Source organism: Candoia aspera, chromosome 14 (assembly GCF_035149785.1).
Source record: "Candoia aspera isolate rCanAsp1 chromosome 14, rCanAsp1.hap2, whole genome shotgun sequence".
Taxonomy (NCBI): Eukaryota; Metazoa; Chordata; class Lepidosauria; order Squamata; family Boidae; genus Candoia; species Candoia aspera.
Window position 1 is genome coordinate 6,236,460 of NC_086166.1, and position 17,923 is coordinate 6,254,382.

General features: G+C 41.9%; 1 protein-coding gene across 1 annotated transcript in view; it reads left to right on the forward strand.

Moving 5' to 3' along the window:
* The window catches only part of BAIAP2L1 (BAR/IMD domain containing adaptor protein 2 like 1), a 48,689-nt gene extending 31,249 nt beyond the window's left edge, over window positions 1–17,440 (forward strand). The window contains exons 4-14 of the mRNA XM_063315167.1: window positions 2,718–2,779; window positions 2,879–2,950; window positions 4,718–4,855; window positions 5,829–5,981; window positions 7,831–7,998; window positions 9,558–9,708; window positions 10,565–10,772; window positions 11,896–11,973; window positions 12,761–12,923; window positions 16,131–16,171; window positions 16,716–17,440. Of these exons, the coding sequence (XP_063171237.1) occupies window positions 2,718–2,779; window positions 2,879–2,950; window positions 4,718–4,855; window positions 5,829–5,981; window positions 7,831–7,998; window positions 9,558–9,708; window positions 10,565–10,772; window positions 11,896–11,973; window positions 12,761–12,923; window positions 16,131–16,171; window positions 16,716–16,791 (1,310 nt within the window). The 3' untranslated portion in view covers window positions 16,792–17,440. The remainder of the gene's footprint in view (window positions 1–2,717; window positions 2,780–2,878; window positions 2,951–4,717; window positions 4,856–5,828; window positions 5,982–7,830; window positions 7,999–9,557; window positions 9,709–10,564; window positions 10,773–11,895; window positions 11,974–12,760; window positions 12,924–16,130; window positions 16,172–16,715) is intronic.
* Window positions 17,441–17,923: the final 483 nt, after the last annotated feature.

Genomic DNA, 17,923 nt, shown 5'->3' on the forward strand with positions numbered 1-17,923 from the left:
TTTAATACAAAATGCATTCGAAGCAATGTTTAAGAACACTCTGGTCAAATAAGGCTTGCGCATGTGTGCTCCGTTCTCCAGAGCTAGAGTTGCTTTCGTGAAGCGAAACGGATCTTCGGTCCCTGTTGTGATTCATCAGGGGTCGTTTACTGAGCTATTATTAGTTGCCCTTGTGAAAATCCATTGACAGGAATGTAATTGGACAAGCGTCACCGTGTAATTCAAGCACAATCATCATGAACGTGAAGCATCGCAGACGCTGTGAGATTCTCAAACTCACAACTGATGTGTTCGTTGGGTTGGGTTTTGGAGATTGCCCTGAGTAAATTGGTCCATACATCCAAAACATACCCAACACCTAGATGTCACAGCCTTCCTTGGTCTGGTATCCATCCAACAGTTTAAGACAATCATGGCCATAACTGCAGAGAGGGGATTCTGCATCCTGGAATCCCACCATGTTGTGGGAAGGTGTCAGGTCAGGGAAGGCTGAGCTACCCGCGTGAGTGGTCCTCCGAAGCCCTAGAGCTGGATAGCTCAGTCCCAACTATTGCAGTCTTGATGAGAGAAGGTTTTGGGGCCTCTGCTACAGACTGAGCTGACGCGAAACTCAAAGCTCTCCTGCCACTCCAGGAAATCTGGCTTCAGCTTTAATGAAACGACTACTCCGAATCTTCCTGCTGTGGAAACATTTGGCGTTCATTTATCAGTTTGTCCTACTTGGTGAATCCTGCCAGGTACAGAGAGATTGCTGTGGTTTGTGGTCAAAACATTGGCTCACCACCCAAGAGGTAATAGGTGAGCCAGTGTATATACTTCCATGGTGGTGGAGGCACTTAGAGACTGTGCAAGAAGAAGGGGAAATACAGACCTGTGTGTGTGTGTCTGTGTCTGTGTTCATCCCTTTAAATACTTATTTCCATTTCCCGGTTGTATTAGTCCTTCAAATTGAAGAACTAAAAAACAGAAATTAGTTTTCAGGAAGACCAGTCGTACACTATCATTCTGAAAGCTATAGTCAGCCTGTGTGTTACCAAGACCAGAACAACAGCACGTAACAGTCAGTTTTTCCAATCTTGATCTGCCAGATAGATGAATGTATATGTATCAGGAAAAGTTAGAGGGTGGGAGTGTGCAGGGACGGAAAGAGCAAAGCCCTTTTAAAACAGCCAGAACATCAAGTTCTAGATTCTGACATGTTAATCTTTGCAAACAGGCCAGCCGTTGGACGAGAGCATTGCTGTAGCAGCAGATTCTCCAAAGCATTTACCGTGTGACTGTAACTGGGGGGGGGGGGGCTCTTAATACCCACACACTCTACTCTATACGAACTTTACTCTTCATTGAACTGTAGTTTCAATCAAACTGCCCGTTCCACATTGCACATTAGGTTTTCCTTATTGCTCCATTCAATCTTCAGATAGGCATGCTGAAGCTGAACCAGAGTTATGACCTCACCTCAAAGCCTTCCTGTGGTTACTGATGCGTAAGTCCCACTTAAATGGGTGGGACCTGTCCATGCAGAACTGTAAGCTGGGCCACACCTCATTGCATTCCTATTTTCATTTGCAAGTTGGGTCATGGAACTAGTCCTATTTTAGAGATTGAAGAGCTAAGGTACAGACCAGTGTTTCTCAAGCTTGACCACTTTATGATGGGTAGACTCCAACTCCCAGAATTCCCCAGCCAGCATGCTGGCTGGGGAATTCTGGGAGTTGAAGCCCACCCATCTTAAAGTGACCAAGGTTAAAGGAACACTGGCATAGACTATGTACTTTTAATACAGATAAGAAATGTAGGTGTAAATTAGATCTCCCAACAGTTAACATGGAAGAGAAGGTGCATGGGAAAGAGAATTCAGTAAGTTCACCCCCCCACCCCATTCTTGAATTCTTACAAGCAGAAGAAAGATAAAATCATTCTTGTTAGATCTTGCATTGACTACTCCAGAAAAAAAGGCTGCAGCCATATGATTATGTTGACTTTCGTGTTTGGCTTTTTTATAGGTTATAGTGTCATTTGAAATACTAACATACTGAAACTCTGACATATGACATACTGTCCTTTGAAATGCTACCAACACAGTGAAATTTATTGAGAAGAAAATTCCTTTACATTAGCAAGTCAGATGATTGCCTCCTTAGCTCAGGATGGTCTACACTGAGTGGCCACAACTTTCCAGTGGGTTAGGCAGCTGCAGCCCTTTCCCACAACCTTTAGGGATCAATGCCAGGGGCTTCAGCATGCCAAACACATGGTTTCTCACTGAATTGTCCTCAGAGGGTGTTCGAATAAGGAGGAAAATATAACTTTAATACTGGTACAGCTAAGGGCAACTTAACCCTGTCTGATTCAAGGGTGGGGAATGAGTTGAAGGGATGGGGGGGAAATGTTGCTAGGATGTGTTTGTGCTTCAGTTAAGTGCAAATGGGAAGAGGTCAAATGCATGAAAATCTTTAGTGGATATATAGGGACTTTTTAAACTTGGAAGTTTCTGTATATATTTTACATGTATATAAAGGGCTATTGTGTCTGTACAAATATATTGTTGTCAAAGAGCTGTTCCTCGTAACCGAGGCCAGATTTCTACAAAACATCTTTTGCTGTTTTTGGCCAGGAGTTTAAAAAGGAATCAAGATATTTGACATGTACCACTCTTTCTTCCTTTCGAAGGGCCAAAGGAACCAGAAATAAAATTTAATCTTGTTTGTCAACAGGGCACGTTCTCATAGAAATTTCTATTGCCCAAAAGAAACTCAATGACAGCCTAGAAGAAAACGTAAGTAAATCTTTCTGCAATGTTTTAAAATATTGTACGAGTATTTCCATACGAGGGTACTAACCTTCTCACCTGTCTGTCGGCTTTTTCTGACTACAGTTCAGGAAATTCCATAAAGAAATTATATCTGAGCTGGAGAAGAAAACAGAACTGGATGTAAAATATATGAATGTAAGTGGGGGGGTTTTTTCAATGCCAGAGAAGATTAAATGTAAGAACATGCCTGTTGGGCCTTTTGATATTGGTAAATATCATGAAAGATCACCAAGATTGGAGTTACAGCACTGTTAGTATGCTTAGATTTGTGTTTTTGTGTGTTTAGAACAGTGAGCATTGAGTTCAGTTTAACACGTTCTTGATTTTTACAAAATTAAAGACTGTGAATACTTAAGTTGAATCTCCAAGGCCAAGATACAGTCCTAGAAATATTTGTTTAGTTAACTCCATTGCTCTTCTGAGTAGACTTTACTCTAAGATTACATTTCAAGAATGCTCACTGCAAGCAGGGTGGGCTGCTAGAGGCTACTCATGAAGTATTTCAGTAGGTGGCAGTACTTAGCTAATCTTGGTTGAACTCGGAAATGCTAAGCCAGGTCAGAGCTGGTTACTTCTTGGATAACTGCCATGTAGGCTAAACCAGGAAATCAGAAAACATTCCAGAAGAAGGAGGTCTCAGATCACCGCTCAGGAAACTTAGATATGTCGGAGAAATTGCTGGGAGTTAGTTTAACTTGAAGGAAACTTGACATCAAGCCAACACCCACATTTGTAAGGACTCCACAGAATATTCCTATGGATTTTCAGACTGTTACATCTTTTTTAAAAAAAGGTATTGGTTGTGTTTCTAGATCTTCCTTGACCTTTCCTAAAAGAGTTACAATATATAGGGCCAGCAGTGTGTGAGTGAGACTATCCCCCAGTCACAAAGGGTCTTACGCAATTTGCTGCTCCCCAACAAGGCCAAACAACAAAATGAGCTCAGTTTTCCTCTTGCGTAGATGAAGGGGCCAAGGAGAAATACGCTCAAAGTCATTGCTTTGGGTTATCAAAAAGATTTAACAAAGAAGGAACTGGAATTTCTAGGAATATCTTATCTGACACAGCATGGGAAGAAAGGCGAAGGAGGGTTGCACAACACAGATCTATTTCTATAATGGTTGGGTAATTTCCCAAGAGGAAAAGTAGGAATTCGTTAGAATGTTCTTGGGATGACCTGACCAGAAGTACTCCAGGTGATTTCTGCATGTAGAATATACATCTACCCATTAAACTTGAGCCTAAAACTTGAGTTGTGAGGGAAGGAATTATCTCTGAATGTGTCCTTTTCATTGTCCAGCATTACAGTCCTGCAAAGGGTGAGGTCCTGGATTCATCCCAGGTTCTTGGTAGCTGTCACAAATCAGTCCTGTCTCTGAAATGACCCCAACCTTTCTCAGCCTCTGTAAAGCCTGAGAGTTTAGGCTACCATGAATAACAAAGTTCTGACTTGGAAGAAGCTGTGGATTAATTCTCAGGTTTCTTCTCCCAAATGTTTTAATGTTTTGCTGCTTTAATGTCAGCCAGGCATCCAAATCTAGGTATCACTTTTTGCAGATAGCAGAGTTAAAAATCTATATACCTAAAGGTGAGATAAAATGTCAGTAAGTAAATAAAATGAATGAGGGTAGCAAGAGTTATCAGAGAACCCCCAGTTTTCTATGAATAACATCTTGTTGGCATCTTTTTTTTTTTTCTGTTTTCACATGCATGTTCCTCTCGTGGTAATTGGTCCACATGTTGAAGCATGTCCTAATAAACTCTAATGTTGTTATTCCCTACAATGTCAGAACAATCTTCTGTTACTTGATTGACAGCATCTCCCCTAAGTAGGAAGGCGCTGATACAAGGTTCCCAGCCTCATGATCTCCTACAAGACCTCTGTGAACTCTCTTCTTACAGGCTACTCTGAAGAGATATCAGAATGAACATCGAAGCAAATTAGATTCTTTGGAAAAGTCTCAGGCTGAGCTGAAAAAAATCAGAAGGAAAAGTCAAGGAGGACGGAATGCAGTGAAATACGAACATAAAGAAAGTGAGGTGAGTACATTCACCTTGGCCCCTGTTTCCACCTCGTCTTAGCTTGAAGGTTCGGTCAAGCTTAGTTCGTGATTTTTTTAAAATTTAAGAAGTCTTACTTTTTAAGAGTACAATCCTTTTGTAACTTATTTTTATTTATATAAATACCTTTTCTTGACATAAATGCTCTTCCCTCTACCACCAAGTGATATCAGTGTTCCTCCTCAGTCTTAATAACGGCTATCAACTGGTACTGAGATTATTTTCAGGATAGCAAAGCACATGGCTTTGATCCCTTGGATGGGTACGGTACAGTTATATTCCTCTTTGCTCTTTATTTGTGCAAGCTACCTACAATAACATTCACTGATTCCTCCTCCCATTGTACTAGGGTCAACCCAAAATGGGAAGAAGAAAGCCCCAGTGAGCTACTGGCTTTCATTCATGTATAATCTGGATCCAAACCTGTCTCCATTTGGAATACCCCAAACTGCCTTAAGATAAAAACATGTGTCTTGGACTAAAGTTGGTCTCTTGACTTGATGCACCAAGAATATTTATAGCCTTTTGCATGTCAACAGAATTATCCCTCTCATGGAAAAATTAATTGGCTATTGTGTAGGGTAGCAGACTTATCAAGGGAATACATGTATTTAAAGATGAATGATATTTGTACATGTTGATATAGATTGGCAATAGGCAACTGGCCTGCGTACTTCTACTTGAGAAAAATGAAGAGATTGAAGCTGCCATTAAACTCAACTTGTACAAGAAGCCCTGTTTACCAGGTCTTTCTTATACTGCATGAATATTGAATGAATTCTATTGTAATAGTTTAATTAGAGTTTCATTATTGGACGGTTGTCATTTTATTGCACGCTGCCTTGAGTTGGGATTTTCTGGAAAGTGGTCTAGTAATATATTAAACGAATAGCATGGGGATGTTTTTTGTGTGTGTGGTTGATGGAACCTGGTCTTTTAATGCTTGCCCTAGTATGTGGAAACAGTAAGCTCCCGACAGAGCGATATCCAAAGATTTATTGCGGAGGGTTGCAGAGAGGCTCTACTGGAAGAGAAAAAAAGGTTTTGCTTCCTGGTGGACAAACACTGCAGTTTCGCTCAACGCCTGTCCCATTACCACGTGGAGGTGAGTATGGAGGAGTGGCCTAAAAGAAGATAGGGGGAAAAACACTTTAAAAAGGACTTTGAGAAACCGAAGCCAGTCCAGAGAAGGGCTACCGAGATTGTGAATGGACTGGAAACCATGTCCTATGAGGAGCGGCGAAAAGACCGAGGGATGGTTCGCTGGCAGAAGAGAAGGTTGAAAGGGGACATGATAGCAGTCTTCAAATATCTGAAGAGCTGTCACTTTGTAGAGGGTTTGGACTTGGCTCCAGAGGGTAAGACAAGATGAATGGCATGAAACCTCAAGGATGTAGATACAGATTAGAGATGAAGAACGTCTTGACAGTAAGAACTGTCCATTAGTGGATTGGTTTCTTCCCCTTCACTGGAGGTTTTCAAACAGAAGCTGGATAGTCATCTATTGTAGATGGTGTAGTGAATCCTGCTGTGTGCAGGGAGGTGGACTTGATGGCCTCTTAGGTCCCTTCTGATGATTCTGTAAGATACTCTAAGAAAGCAAAAATTAGGGCACTTGGGAGAAAGGCATTTGAAATCGAAAAAGACCCAAACAGATAAAAGAAATTGAGAATGCCGCTTAGCCCGCAGCTCTGTAGCACCTCTTCCTGAACTGATGCCATGCAGATATTGTGGCGAAACTGGGTTTATTTTGTCAGAAGTCACGTATTTTCTTCCAAGTTTATGTTGCGGATCAATAAATAGACGAACATCTTGCTGCCCCCACCTCTCCCCTCCCGCGACCAGGATACCTTCAGCATATGGACTCCTAAATTTATCTACGTTCTGTAAGTTCTTTTCCTGATAGTGATGAATGTTAGGCCAGGGGGCAGGGAGTGGAGGGAGTAGCATGATCATTTTATATCACTTATTTATGGAGAGGACCAGAGGGTCATAAATCATTTAAACGTTATTTAACCATAACATTACATGCTACAAAAAATGCAGAGATAAATTGTTCCTTTTGAGTGGTATTGACTTCATACTTATTTACACAATGGTGGCTAACTTTTAACCTCTTGTCGTGTCTATGTTGTCACCCCTTTTTCTTTTCTTTCGCACTTCGGGCTCTGTCCAGTTTCCTCAGTGGGTTAGTGGTCATGATTGCAAATAGGTCTGAGGTGAGGATAAGTACCCAGGGTGTCCAGAATGTGTGAATACAATCAAGGTTCTTCCACTAGGTGTTTCTGGGGAAAGTCATTGGCTTGGCTTTGTCTTCTTGAAGTCCAGGGATGAAGGTTCCCTGAATATAGTTTGCAGCTTCCCCTTTTCTTGCCTTGCTTAAGGTCCCAGCAAAAAGATTCAGGTGGAAAAGACAAATGAACATTCTACTGACATATGATATCGGCCACTGTCCTTCTCCACCTTGGCAACTTGAAGCTGTGTGGACTTCAACTCACACCTTAAAGTTCCCCAACATGCTGTCTGGGGAATTCTGGGAGTTGAAGTCCACACAGCTTCAAGTTGCCAAGGTGGAGAAGCACTGCACCAACCCACCATTTCATCACAGACACACTGAGGCTAACCCTTCCACCTTACCCAGCCAGGATGGCTTTTTTAGTTCAACCACACATCCCAAGGGCAACAGTTTTGAGAAGACGGTTCTAATGCAAAAGATGCTCCATTCAGAGTATTTTAAAAACGGGTTTTGCTTAGTTTCTGCGTTTGAATAGATATGCTAGCATTTCCGCAGTAGGGCCCAGAAGAGTCTGAAAAATAGTTCTAGGAGATGGATAGCATTTGGCCCACAACCTTGGTCTAAAAACGTTGGCCCCTGTGTAACAAAATTGTAACGCGGCCCAATTCCTAGACTTACTCAGGGAAGCATCTTTGTCTCTTCATCGTGTTGTTTGTAGTGCTCGGATATACTTCACTCCAAGTTGCCAGGGTGGTTGGAAACATGCAGCGATGCGACCAAAGTTCCAGAGAAAGTGATGAACATGATAGCAGAGATCAAGACTCCAGGGTCAGCTTGGACATCAGGGACTCCATTGCCATCCCCAATGACAGAGAGAAACAGCCTGGTGAGAACGTCTCTTCCAAGTTACAAGGTTTCCTCTGAGGAGCAGAGTAGGGAAGGGAGACAAGTGGGGGTCCTCAGGACATGGGCAGAAAAGTCAAGATGGTGGCCCCAAGGGTGAGACTCAAGGGCCACCTGTTTTTATATGCGCTGCTGAGGTGCCCTAAAATAGCTGCGTGTGTTCAAGCACATGAAGAATCAGAACCCACATGGCTGGTCTTTCCACGGTTCCAAAGCTACCTGTTTTAAAAATAATTTCTGTAGCAAAAAGAGCCAAAAATTGGGGGAGAATGACCACATGAGGGGGGAAAAAAAAAACAGCAAGATTCCTTGCCGTTGTAGGACAAGAGAGAAAAATCACCAGATGCGACTTCTCCCTCTGGTTGAACAAAGCCCATTAGCAAAAATTCCCTGTTTTGTTATTAAGATACCTTTACCGTCTTTTTTTGTTTATTCTTGGTCTTAAAAACGAAGAGAAATAGAAATATATAGACAAAAGCAAAGCAAAAGTGGGGCTCATTGGAAGGGTCGAATGTCAGCTGAAAGTGATTTCAGTGAAAGAATCTTGCATGAAGGTGCTTGTAGCAAGATTGGTGAAACTACTTTATTGATTTATTTATTTACCTACAGCCTGCCTGTTATCTTGCTCTTAGGGCAGGTAAAACAATAAATTGAAATAAAAAAAAAACCAGGTAAGGAAGTTCAAAAGCCTTTTATTTATTTATTTATTATTCAAATTTAATTACCACCCAACTTCCCCAAGAGAGGGACCCTGGGCAGTTTACAATAAAATCAAACTCCGATCATAAACGTTACAATCTCATAAAACCAGACACATTACACTTACTATAAAATACAGTAATAAATATAAAATCCAAGAGGGTATAAAATCCAGGCTGGTGGGAGGGGCTCTGGGTGCCAGCCACCCCCAAGAATGGTTGCCCACTTTCCCGCCCCAGGCGAGACGGCAGAAGCAGGTCTTCAGGGCCTTCCGGAAGGTCAGGGGTGAAGGGGCCTGCCTCACCTCCGGGGGCAAGATGTTCCAGAGGGCGGGGGCCACTGTTTTGCCTGTTTTATTGTCCCATCATTCCTGCTATCCGCCTGTAATAACCAGAACATCCTGTTCTGTTCTGAAGGCTTTGGGACAATCCAGTAATCCATCCATCATGTGCACGTTCCAATAGATCTGGAAAATTCACAAACAGGGCAAGAAGGACACGAAGTTCTCTCCTCCTCTTGCTAATTTTCAAGGGCGTACTGTCAATTTAACAATCAGTTAAATTCCACACGGCTGTTGTTTTACGAATTTCTTAAATTGCACTACAGCCTCCCAGTTTTACCACACAAATGAAATCTAGCTTGCATTCATTCCTGTGCTGAGCTTCCATGAATTATGGGATCTAATCAAGTTGGGAAACCAGTGAGTGACCTATTCAAGGAAAAGGGGTATTTTTAAAAGAAGTAATTCAGTTTGGATAAGTCCATAAAATTGCTAATATCTTATAATACCTTAGTGCGTTGTTTCATGCTATTGATGCTGTGATGGTAACTTTCTGTCAGCAGGTTGGAAATAATTATGATTCACTTCAAAGACATTCTCCTAAGGTGCCCCCAGCGCCCCCAGGGAGAGCTTATACGAGTCCTTTAGTTGATATGTTCAACAATCCACCAGTGGCAGCAAAGACATCTTCAGAGACATTAAACAACTCAACAGGTAAGGATAGCGCATGTCAAATATATCAAGGCGGTAATTCCATGTATGTGGTACAGTTGAAGTGAGTTGAATTTTAGACTGCACATTTACTCAGAGGTAAGGCTCAGTGGATATAGTGGCAGTTACGTAGGAACCATGAGACTGCGTCATAACCTGCCTTGATTAAGGACTTTGGAATCTCAGAGTCACAACAAAAGAGGAGATTCATTCCACAGCATTGCTGGTGTAATTGGTCAAAAAGGTGGTTTAATAAATGATTGTTGGTTTAGAATAGGAACTCAATTTGTGGGAGGAACATTCAGCTGAAAGACATCTGATTCTGCCACCGTTGTGATGCCTTCGGTAGATGACTGGTCCTGGGGAGGTGGGTGGGAAGGGGCTTCTGAAATAACTAACACCAGTTTCTTGTTCCATTGGAAGACAGCGGTTGATGTCCTGTTGATTTAGGCCCACTTCTAAATTGCAAGCAAGCTGGTAAATTTATATCCAGACGGCTGGGAGAGGCTTTCATGATTGAATGACCTTTCATCCCAAATAGTTAAGTGTATATATTACATTACAGAGAGAGAAAGAGAGAGAGAGAATTAGATTTTGGGAAGCAGTGAAAGTTAAACTAGAATCTTTCACCCAGACAGCTGGCCAGAGCATGGATTGTATTGACAGGCAGTTAATCAGGGTGAGCCTATCTAAAGCGGCCAGAATCCAGACACAAGCTAGGGTTGACCTCCTTCAGCGGTGATTTGTAACAACCAGGCTTGGAGGAACACGTTGATAGCTTGATGCTCTCTGCCGTGAAATCCCACAAGTAACCGTGACTCTTCCCTGCGTCTTCCTGTCTGTTTTCCTTTTTCGCGAGATCGTGCAGATGACCCCAGTTTATCGCGATCTACCTCTGTGGCCACCGGACTGAATATAATAAAGCGGCAGAAAGTTAAGACCATCTTCCCCCACACGGCTGGAAGCAATGAGACTCTGATGAGCTTTGCCCAGGGCGACCTTATCACGCTGCTTGTATCGGAGGAAAGGGACGGATGGCTGTACGGAGAACACGACGTGACAAAAGTGTAAGTTAAATCAAAGTGCTTGAAGCCCTTATTTGCGGGGGAGGCCCAGCTGATGATACAAGGAAAACCTCTGAGTAGACTGCTATACGGTTGATCGGGATCAGGGGTTTTCCGATTCCAGCAGAATCTGATAAACGCAAGGATTTTGTTCAGTTACGAAACTCCAGTTTTATAACTGGAAGCTACTGCGGCAGGAAAAGGAAGGGGCTGAGACAGTTGTATAATTTTAAAATCGGAATGAAATTTCCCCACAATGGCCTCTTTCCATTTGCAGTTAGGTATTGGAGAAAATCTCCCTCCCCCCACCCTTTGGGTGTGCACCTACTTTGAGGTGAAGCAGAGGAAGGATCTTTTGGGTAGTCTGGAATATATGTCAAAAATATTTTCATCCCATAAAACGTGGAGGTCAGTTGAATCGTATGGATCACCTTACCCGGCTTTCTGCTTCGTAGCCTTTTGTTTGTGGTGCTTTTTGTATTTCCCTTTTGATTTTTTAGCATTGTGTGGGCAACCAAGGAGCCCCCTTTGACCAGGCCAAAGGCCCCACCTTATCCAGCCTTTTTTCCCCACTGATCCCAGCAACTAGGTGCCCCTGAGAAGGCTACATTTAGGATGTCAGAGTAATAGCACCATTCCTTTTCCCTAGAAACTGAGCATCAAAAGTATGCTCTAGCGCAGCGTTTCTCCACCAGGGTTCCGTGGCACCCCCGGGTTCCACGAGAGGTCCCTAGGGGCTCCCTGGGAGATCAGGATTTATTCAAAAAAAATATTTCAAATTCCGGCAACTTCATATGAAAGAGGTAAGTTTCAGTCTTTAGTTTAAGAACACCATTAATGCATCTATACAGGCCTACTCATGAAAGGAATATCATAATTTTGTTACTTCAGCCCTAGCTTTGAGCCGGAATGGGCAGGGGTTCCTTCCCCGAGGCCTGAAAAATATTTCAAGGGTTCCTCCAGGGTCAGAAGGTTGAGAAAGGCTGCTCTAGAGTGTAGTTATTTTGTAATGACTAGCAGCCTTTTATGACACAACTGTCTATTCTTACTGCATACAGCCTGTCCTAAAAAGTAGCCCTTAACCCTTAAGGGGGCCGTAGTTATTTCTTACGATGTTCTCTTCTAGGAAAGGCTGGTTCCCATCTTCTTATACAAAGCCCTTGGAAGGTCCATCAGAAGAGACGATGCATATTCCAGTGCCAAGGTAATGTTGCGTTGGCATAAAAGCTCTCAAGAACTGAGTTTGCAAAGCAAAATGTAAAATAAGATCTGTGGACAAGCTGACTTGAAACATGGGTTAGATTTATAATGTTACCATGTTGCTGAAGCCATCTCGCAGTCTTCCTCGTTTCATGGAGGAGGACAGGAAGGGGATTCATGGTCCAAGTTGAAACAGAGCGGGAGGAGAAAGAGAGAACAAATCTTACCTTTTCTTCCGTGTATGATTTCTACAGACAGAAGAATGGTACAGGGCTCAGATAAAGGAAAGATGAGAGGAGGGTCATCCAGACAGGAGCTCGAAAACTTAAGCAGACTCAGGACAGGGGGAAGGTCTGAGAACGAGTCTCTTGGGAGGTCTTTTGGGAGACTCAAGGCAACTTGGGTATTACAGCCAGATACAGATTTCAAGGTCCACGCATTCACAGAATAGGGGAGGAGGGACCTTGGAAGATCAATATCAAGTTGTACCATGAGTGAGTGAATGAGTGAGTGAGTGAATGTTGTCCCTTTTCTTGCTTAATCAGAAAAGGGCCTTCAGCGTCTCATGTTCCTTAGCCTTGGCCTTTATTGTGGACTCTTCTCCTTTAGGTTCATACTTTCAAATGAAGAGTTTTTACCCATTTTCTTGAAGAGATACAGTTTCTGAAAGCTCGAATAAGCAGGAATGGCACAAAAACTATCGGGAGCAAAAAAAAAAGGTGGGAGGGGAAATGTACAGGAAGAATCTATTATTTCTTGTTGGGTTTTAACAGTGGTTTTCTTTCCTGTAGCCCTGCACCTGTCCGAAGCATCAGCTCAGTAAACTTAACAGACAGAGAAAACCCCATCCTCCCCCCACCAGATTATTTAGTATCTGGGCAAATGAAAACAGCTTCAGAAGCAAAACTTGAACTGTCTAAAACTACAGCAGCTAAAGGAGAAAGCATAAATCTTGTGAGTAGACCTGCCTGGTTTGAATGTTTGTTTCTGAAGGGTATTTAACTGTATGTAAGTCCCAACATGGTACAAAAATGCCTGAACAATATACTGGCTTATAACCAACTTCCTTTTTCTTTCTGGCTTTGTAAGAGCTATGAATGGTGGTTATTTCTTGAAAGCAGAAAAAAATCTTCAGACAAAATGCTTATTGAAGGGTTTTTTTAAAAATGTCTTTAAACCAGGGTTTCTCAGCCAGGGTTCTGTGAAACCCTGAGGTTCCGCAAGAGGTCACTAGGGGTTCCCTGGGAGATCACAATTTATTTTAAAAATTATTTCAAATTTGGGCAACTTCACATCAAAGAGCTAAGATTAATTCTTTATGTTTAGTTGAAGAACACTGTTAGTGCATCTAGACAGGCCTACCCATGAAATGAATGAATGAATTTTGTAACTTCTGGCCTATCTTTGAGCCTGATTGTGCAGGGATTCCCTGAGGCCTGGAAAATATTTCAAGGGTTCCTCCAGGGTCAGAAGGTTGAGAAAGGCTGCTTTAAACTCTCCTTAAAAAAAAAACTTGCATAATGAGACAAATTCCTTGCAAATTTTTAATGTGTAACTTTTCAGTCCAGATGTAGAGCTTTCAGTGACATGAATTGCTAAGCAGACTTTGAACTTCTTAGTTACCGTATTTGAATCAAATAGAGGAGCCATCCTACAGTTAAATATTTAATAGCTGCAGTCATTTTAATTAGAATTCCAGGTGTCAGATATTCATGTAGAGATTAGGAGGAATGCCAGTTTCTTTCAAAATAACTTTTGAGTTAATAAAATCTGGGAGACACAGTATGAATTACTAATATTCAGGAGACAAACTCCAGAATCTGAAATCACTCATATGGGCTATTGATAATGTTAACTTTTTTTGTTGCATGATCAAAGTATGCAGTAAAAATAGACAGATGTTTGCAATTTCTTTGTTAAAAAATTGATAATTGACGCTATCCTCAAAATAACATTTAAAAAGCTAAGGGGCTAATCAACTATAAATGTATGTCACCAGTGATAGCAAACCTACATTTTGTAATAAAATCAGAACCCATTAAACATCTGCAGCTTTATAAGAAAGAGAGACTAATTAATAAAGTGGAAAGAGAATGTTTCAAGAGCAGAACAGTGAGGGCTTTTTATACATCATGTTTGCACGAAGGAAGTTGGTTCAGTACAAAGCTTTTGTGTGAGATTCTCCTAGAAGTGTATAAAATACTTTGACTCCAAAACATTCTGATCCTGCAGCATCTCATCACAGAAGTGGTACAACCTGTTTTGCGTTTGGACCTCTTTCATTTTGCTCAACGTGTTCCGTTTTGAGATTGGCATAGCTCAACCCCAGAACATTTTGTACCCCTCTAGTATTCCTGTAGTGGAGAGGGGAAGGATCTCTACAAGATCAGAAATCTTGTTTGTGCAGATCTGGAGAACGCGGCAAACTCGAGACCCAAGCAAATGAGCTTTGCTGCATCGCGCTCTCCTAATGTCAAATCGCAGCACACCGTTCTGTATCCAGACCAGCCCGCATTTGCAGGCTGGGAAAGAAATCTCTTTCCTTCCACCTTTCCCAGCATTAGAGCCTTCTCCAAGGAGCTGGTCTTCACATAATGTGTCTGAAGGAGGGTAACTTGAGCCTGGCCGTTTGTGCCTCGAGTAAGAGCTCTGGGTTGGTGGGTGGGTTGGTTTGACGATCCAGCGTCTCCGAAAGTTCAAAGGCGAATAGTACTTTCTTGTATGACTCTGTGCATCTTGAAAATATACCCAGAACTTCAATTAATGACACCCTAATCCATATAGGATATTTTGCTGCCGTGTTTCTTCTCAATAACAAGCTTTCCTGTCATATAAAAAAACAGCTTTTGAAAATACTTGTGCTGATGGGTTTTATCCAGCTACCTGAGAAATGCCAGGCTGAACTTACTTTTCGTCATTGTTGATCAGTTACATCATTCTTTTAAATTCTGGCGATTACGTAGGAAAAAGAACCACCATAAGTTGCATTTCAGATGCTTGGGATTGTAGTATTAATTGTGGGCCAAATATTAGTACAGTTAGACCCTGGAGTGGAGGCTAAAAGGTTGGTACAAAATCTGTGCTGCACCCAGCAAACTGCAGACATTTGGTTCAGATACACCTTTAAACCTTTAAAACGACATTTCGGGGATTTGAACAAAGCAGACATTATGAGAGGCCAAGAGAAGACTCGTAAATTCAGATATTATAGTAACTGTTTGTTCAAGGGTTACGTGAAATTGATGAGAGTCGAGGAAGCCACCGTAAGTCATGTTGGAGAGCAGGCGCTGAAAAATGGCATTTTAAACCGCTCAACTTTTAGCAGTTTTGCCCTTTTTAAAATAATGAGATTGTTTGCCGTGAAACGTACTGGAAGTATTTTACGCCTTGATTCAGAGAGTTAATTTATTATTGTTTCGGCGTGACCAGTAGTGATAGATTGAGACCTCCGTGGCTGTGGGGCGGTTTGTATAAGGTTTAGGTACAGGATAGCTCCAGCGCCACCTCCTGGGCTCAAAGGGTCATTGCAGTTTAGGCAAAGTAGAGATGCATGAGTTTGGCAAGAGGAAGTTGGGACTTTTGAGTTTTCACATTGTGAATTCATGACTGACTGAGCTGAGATAATAATTCCCTAACTCGCACCACTGTGACTCAAAACAAGGATTACTTATGTACAAAGTGCCCCTTCTTAGAGTTGGAAATGATTCTAAAGGATCATCCTGCAAAATAATAAAGGCGGGATAATTAATTAATTAATTAATTAATTGGTGTATTGTTTATTTCAGTCATAAAACCAATAAAATAACAATCACCCTCAACTAGAAGTAAAAATAAAAGATCATACTGATGGAGTAAAATAAAAGAAAAATTTAAAAATCATTAGCGTGGAATTACAAAGTGCAGGGATTAAAAGCTGGGAGAGGCCTATAAAATTGCAGTTGACAGGGTGAATGCTCTAAGTCAGTGTTTTTCAACATTGGCAGCTTTAAGATGGGTGGACTTCAACTCCCAGAATTCCCCAGCCAGCATGCTTAAGGTGAAGTCCACCCCTCTTAAGGTTCCCCAGACATTTAAAGTTCCCCTTGCAGATTATTCCTGTTACATGAATGGCCTTCCCATTTCTTCTGGACTGAGTAATTACTACTTTTCTTTCCTTTCTAGAAACCTAACATGAATGGCATTGTGAAGCCACCTTTCCTAAGGTAAGTTGGGATCATTCAATACAATTGAGAACATGCCACAGACTCAAAAACCTTAGCCCTGGTTTTTCTGCCCATGGGATCTTGGGGAACCATTTAGGATGTCTTAGTCACATTTCTGGTCCTTTCCCTTTCCGTGGGATAAAACTAGAGGAGGGAGTTTTTAAAAAGCAGATAAAAATGGGTGAAAGTGATTCAAAATCCCCCACCACCACTGCATTTCTCTCCAAACTACCCTCTCAGCACCATATGTTGCAGTCTTCATTATTTAATTGATCATGACTTAATTTAGGCACACTTCTCTCGCTTTCCCAGCAGACTCCACAAAGCAATTTACGCGGTCATTAAAACCGCAGCCCGTCATGCTTCCTCCCTCTCAAGCACCCTCCGTCATACTCGCCCCGCCAAAACAGCTGTTGGAAAAATGGGGGGGTCAGCAAGGGTCGGGGTAACAGGAACTCCTTCCCTTTGTAAAAATAACATGGCTTATTATCACAAGCCTCCTAGTTATCTTTCTATTTGTGTGTGTGCGTCTGCTTTGTTACAGTGGAGAAAATCCATTTGCAACCGTGAAACTCCGACCGACAGTCACAAACGACAGATCAGCGCCAATCCTTCGATGAGCAGCATTGACCCCCCCCTTTTTGTAAAAAACCCTACCTTGTTAGCATTGCACAGCCTCATCCAGCCCGCTGTCCTCCAGGTGTTGCGTTGGGATGGTTTGGCGCTCTCCGCCAGCTCGGTAACTAGAGGGCCCCCGGTTGGAGGCGGCAGCGTCGTCTTCTGCAGTATGATTTTTCAAATCCTGTCCGGAGTTGTTTTTAACCTTTATTTAAATGTAATTAATGTGTACAGTAGCAGAAAGTTGCAAAAGCTTCTGACTTTTTTAAAAGAGCTTTTTTGCTTCTTGCTTCTGCCGATTATTAATGGCTTAAGAAGCCTGCAGATTCGTTTGATTTTACAGTGTGCCTTGTTTAGGAAGACAGAAATAGGAAAATAGGGAAGCCGGCCGAACTGATCCTTTACTCCTCTATTACCAGCATAACCGTTTATTTCTCTGTGCCAATGGTGTGGTTAATCCTATGGATAAGTTCCGTTCAGCTTTGCTTGTACAATTTACCTTAGAGAGACGGATATGAGTAGCTGCTTTTTAAACAGGCCGTTTAAGGATGACCTAACATACAATAGAACACTATGCCAAATAATATTTTGACTATATAAGCCAAGATAAAATGTCTTAGGGATATAATAATAAATACTGTAATCAGAAAACAGGTTGTTCTTTAATTGGTTTCCAGTACATGAAAGCACAATCTATTGTTCTGCCTTCCTGGATGCTATTTAACAGGATTGCCTTTCAAGCATGAATCCTTACAGATAGAAAACCTTAAAAGGACTTGCCACATTGACCCTTTCTTTAAGGTTGCGTAACCTTCAGATGTCGCCTTTAAAGTTTAATTGATAGATAATAAACAAGGGGTTATTACTGCATGAAGAATTACCTATACATTTCACACACTTAAAAAAGAGCAAACAGGTAAGTCCCCATTTAGCAGCCGTTCCCAGTTACGACGGTGATGAAAACGTCACTTTGCGATCAGTCCTCGCATTTACGACCTTCTGAGGTCTGTAAAGCAAAGGAAAGCTGAAGTCAGATTGTAACACCGTTGCGGTTTCACTTGGCAACCGCTTCACTTAACAGCAGAGTTGCTGGTCCCAATTGTGATCACTAAATGACGATCTGTATATGCGTTT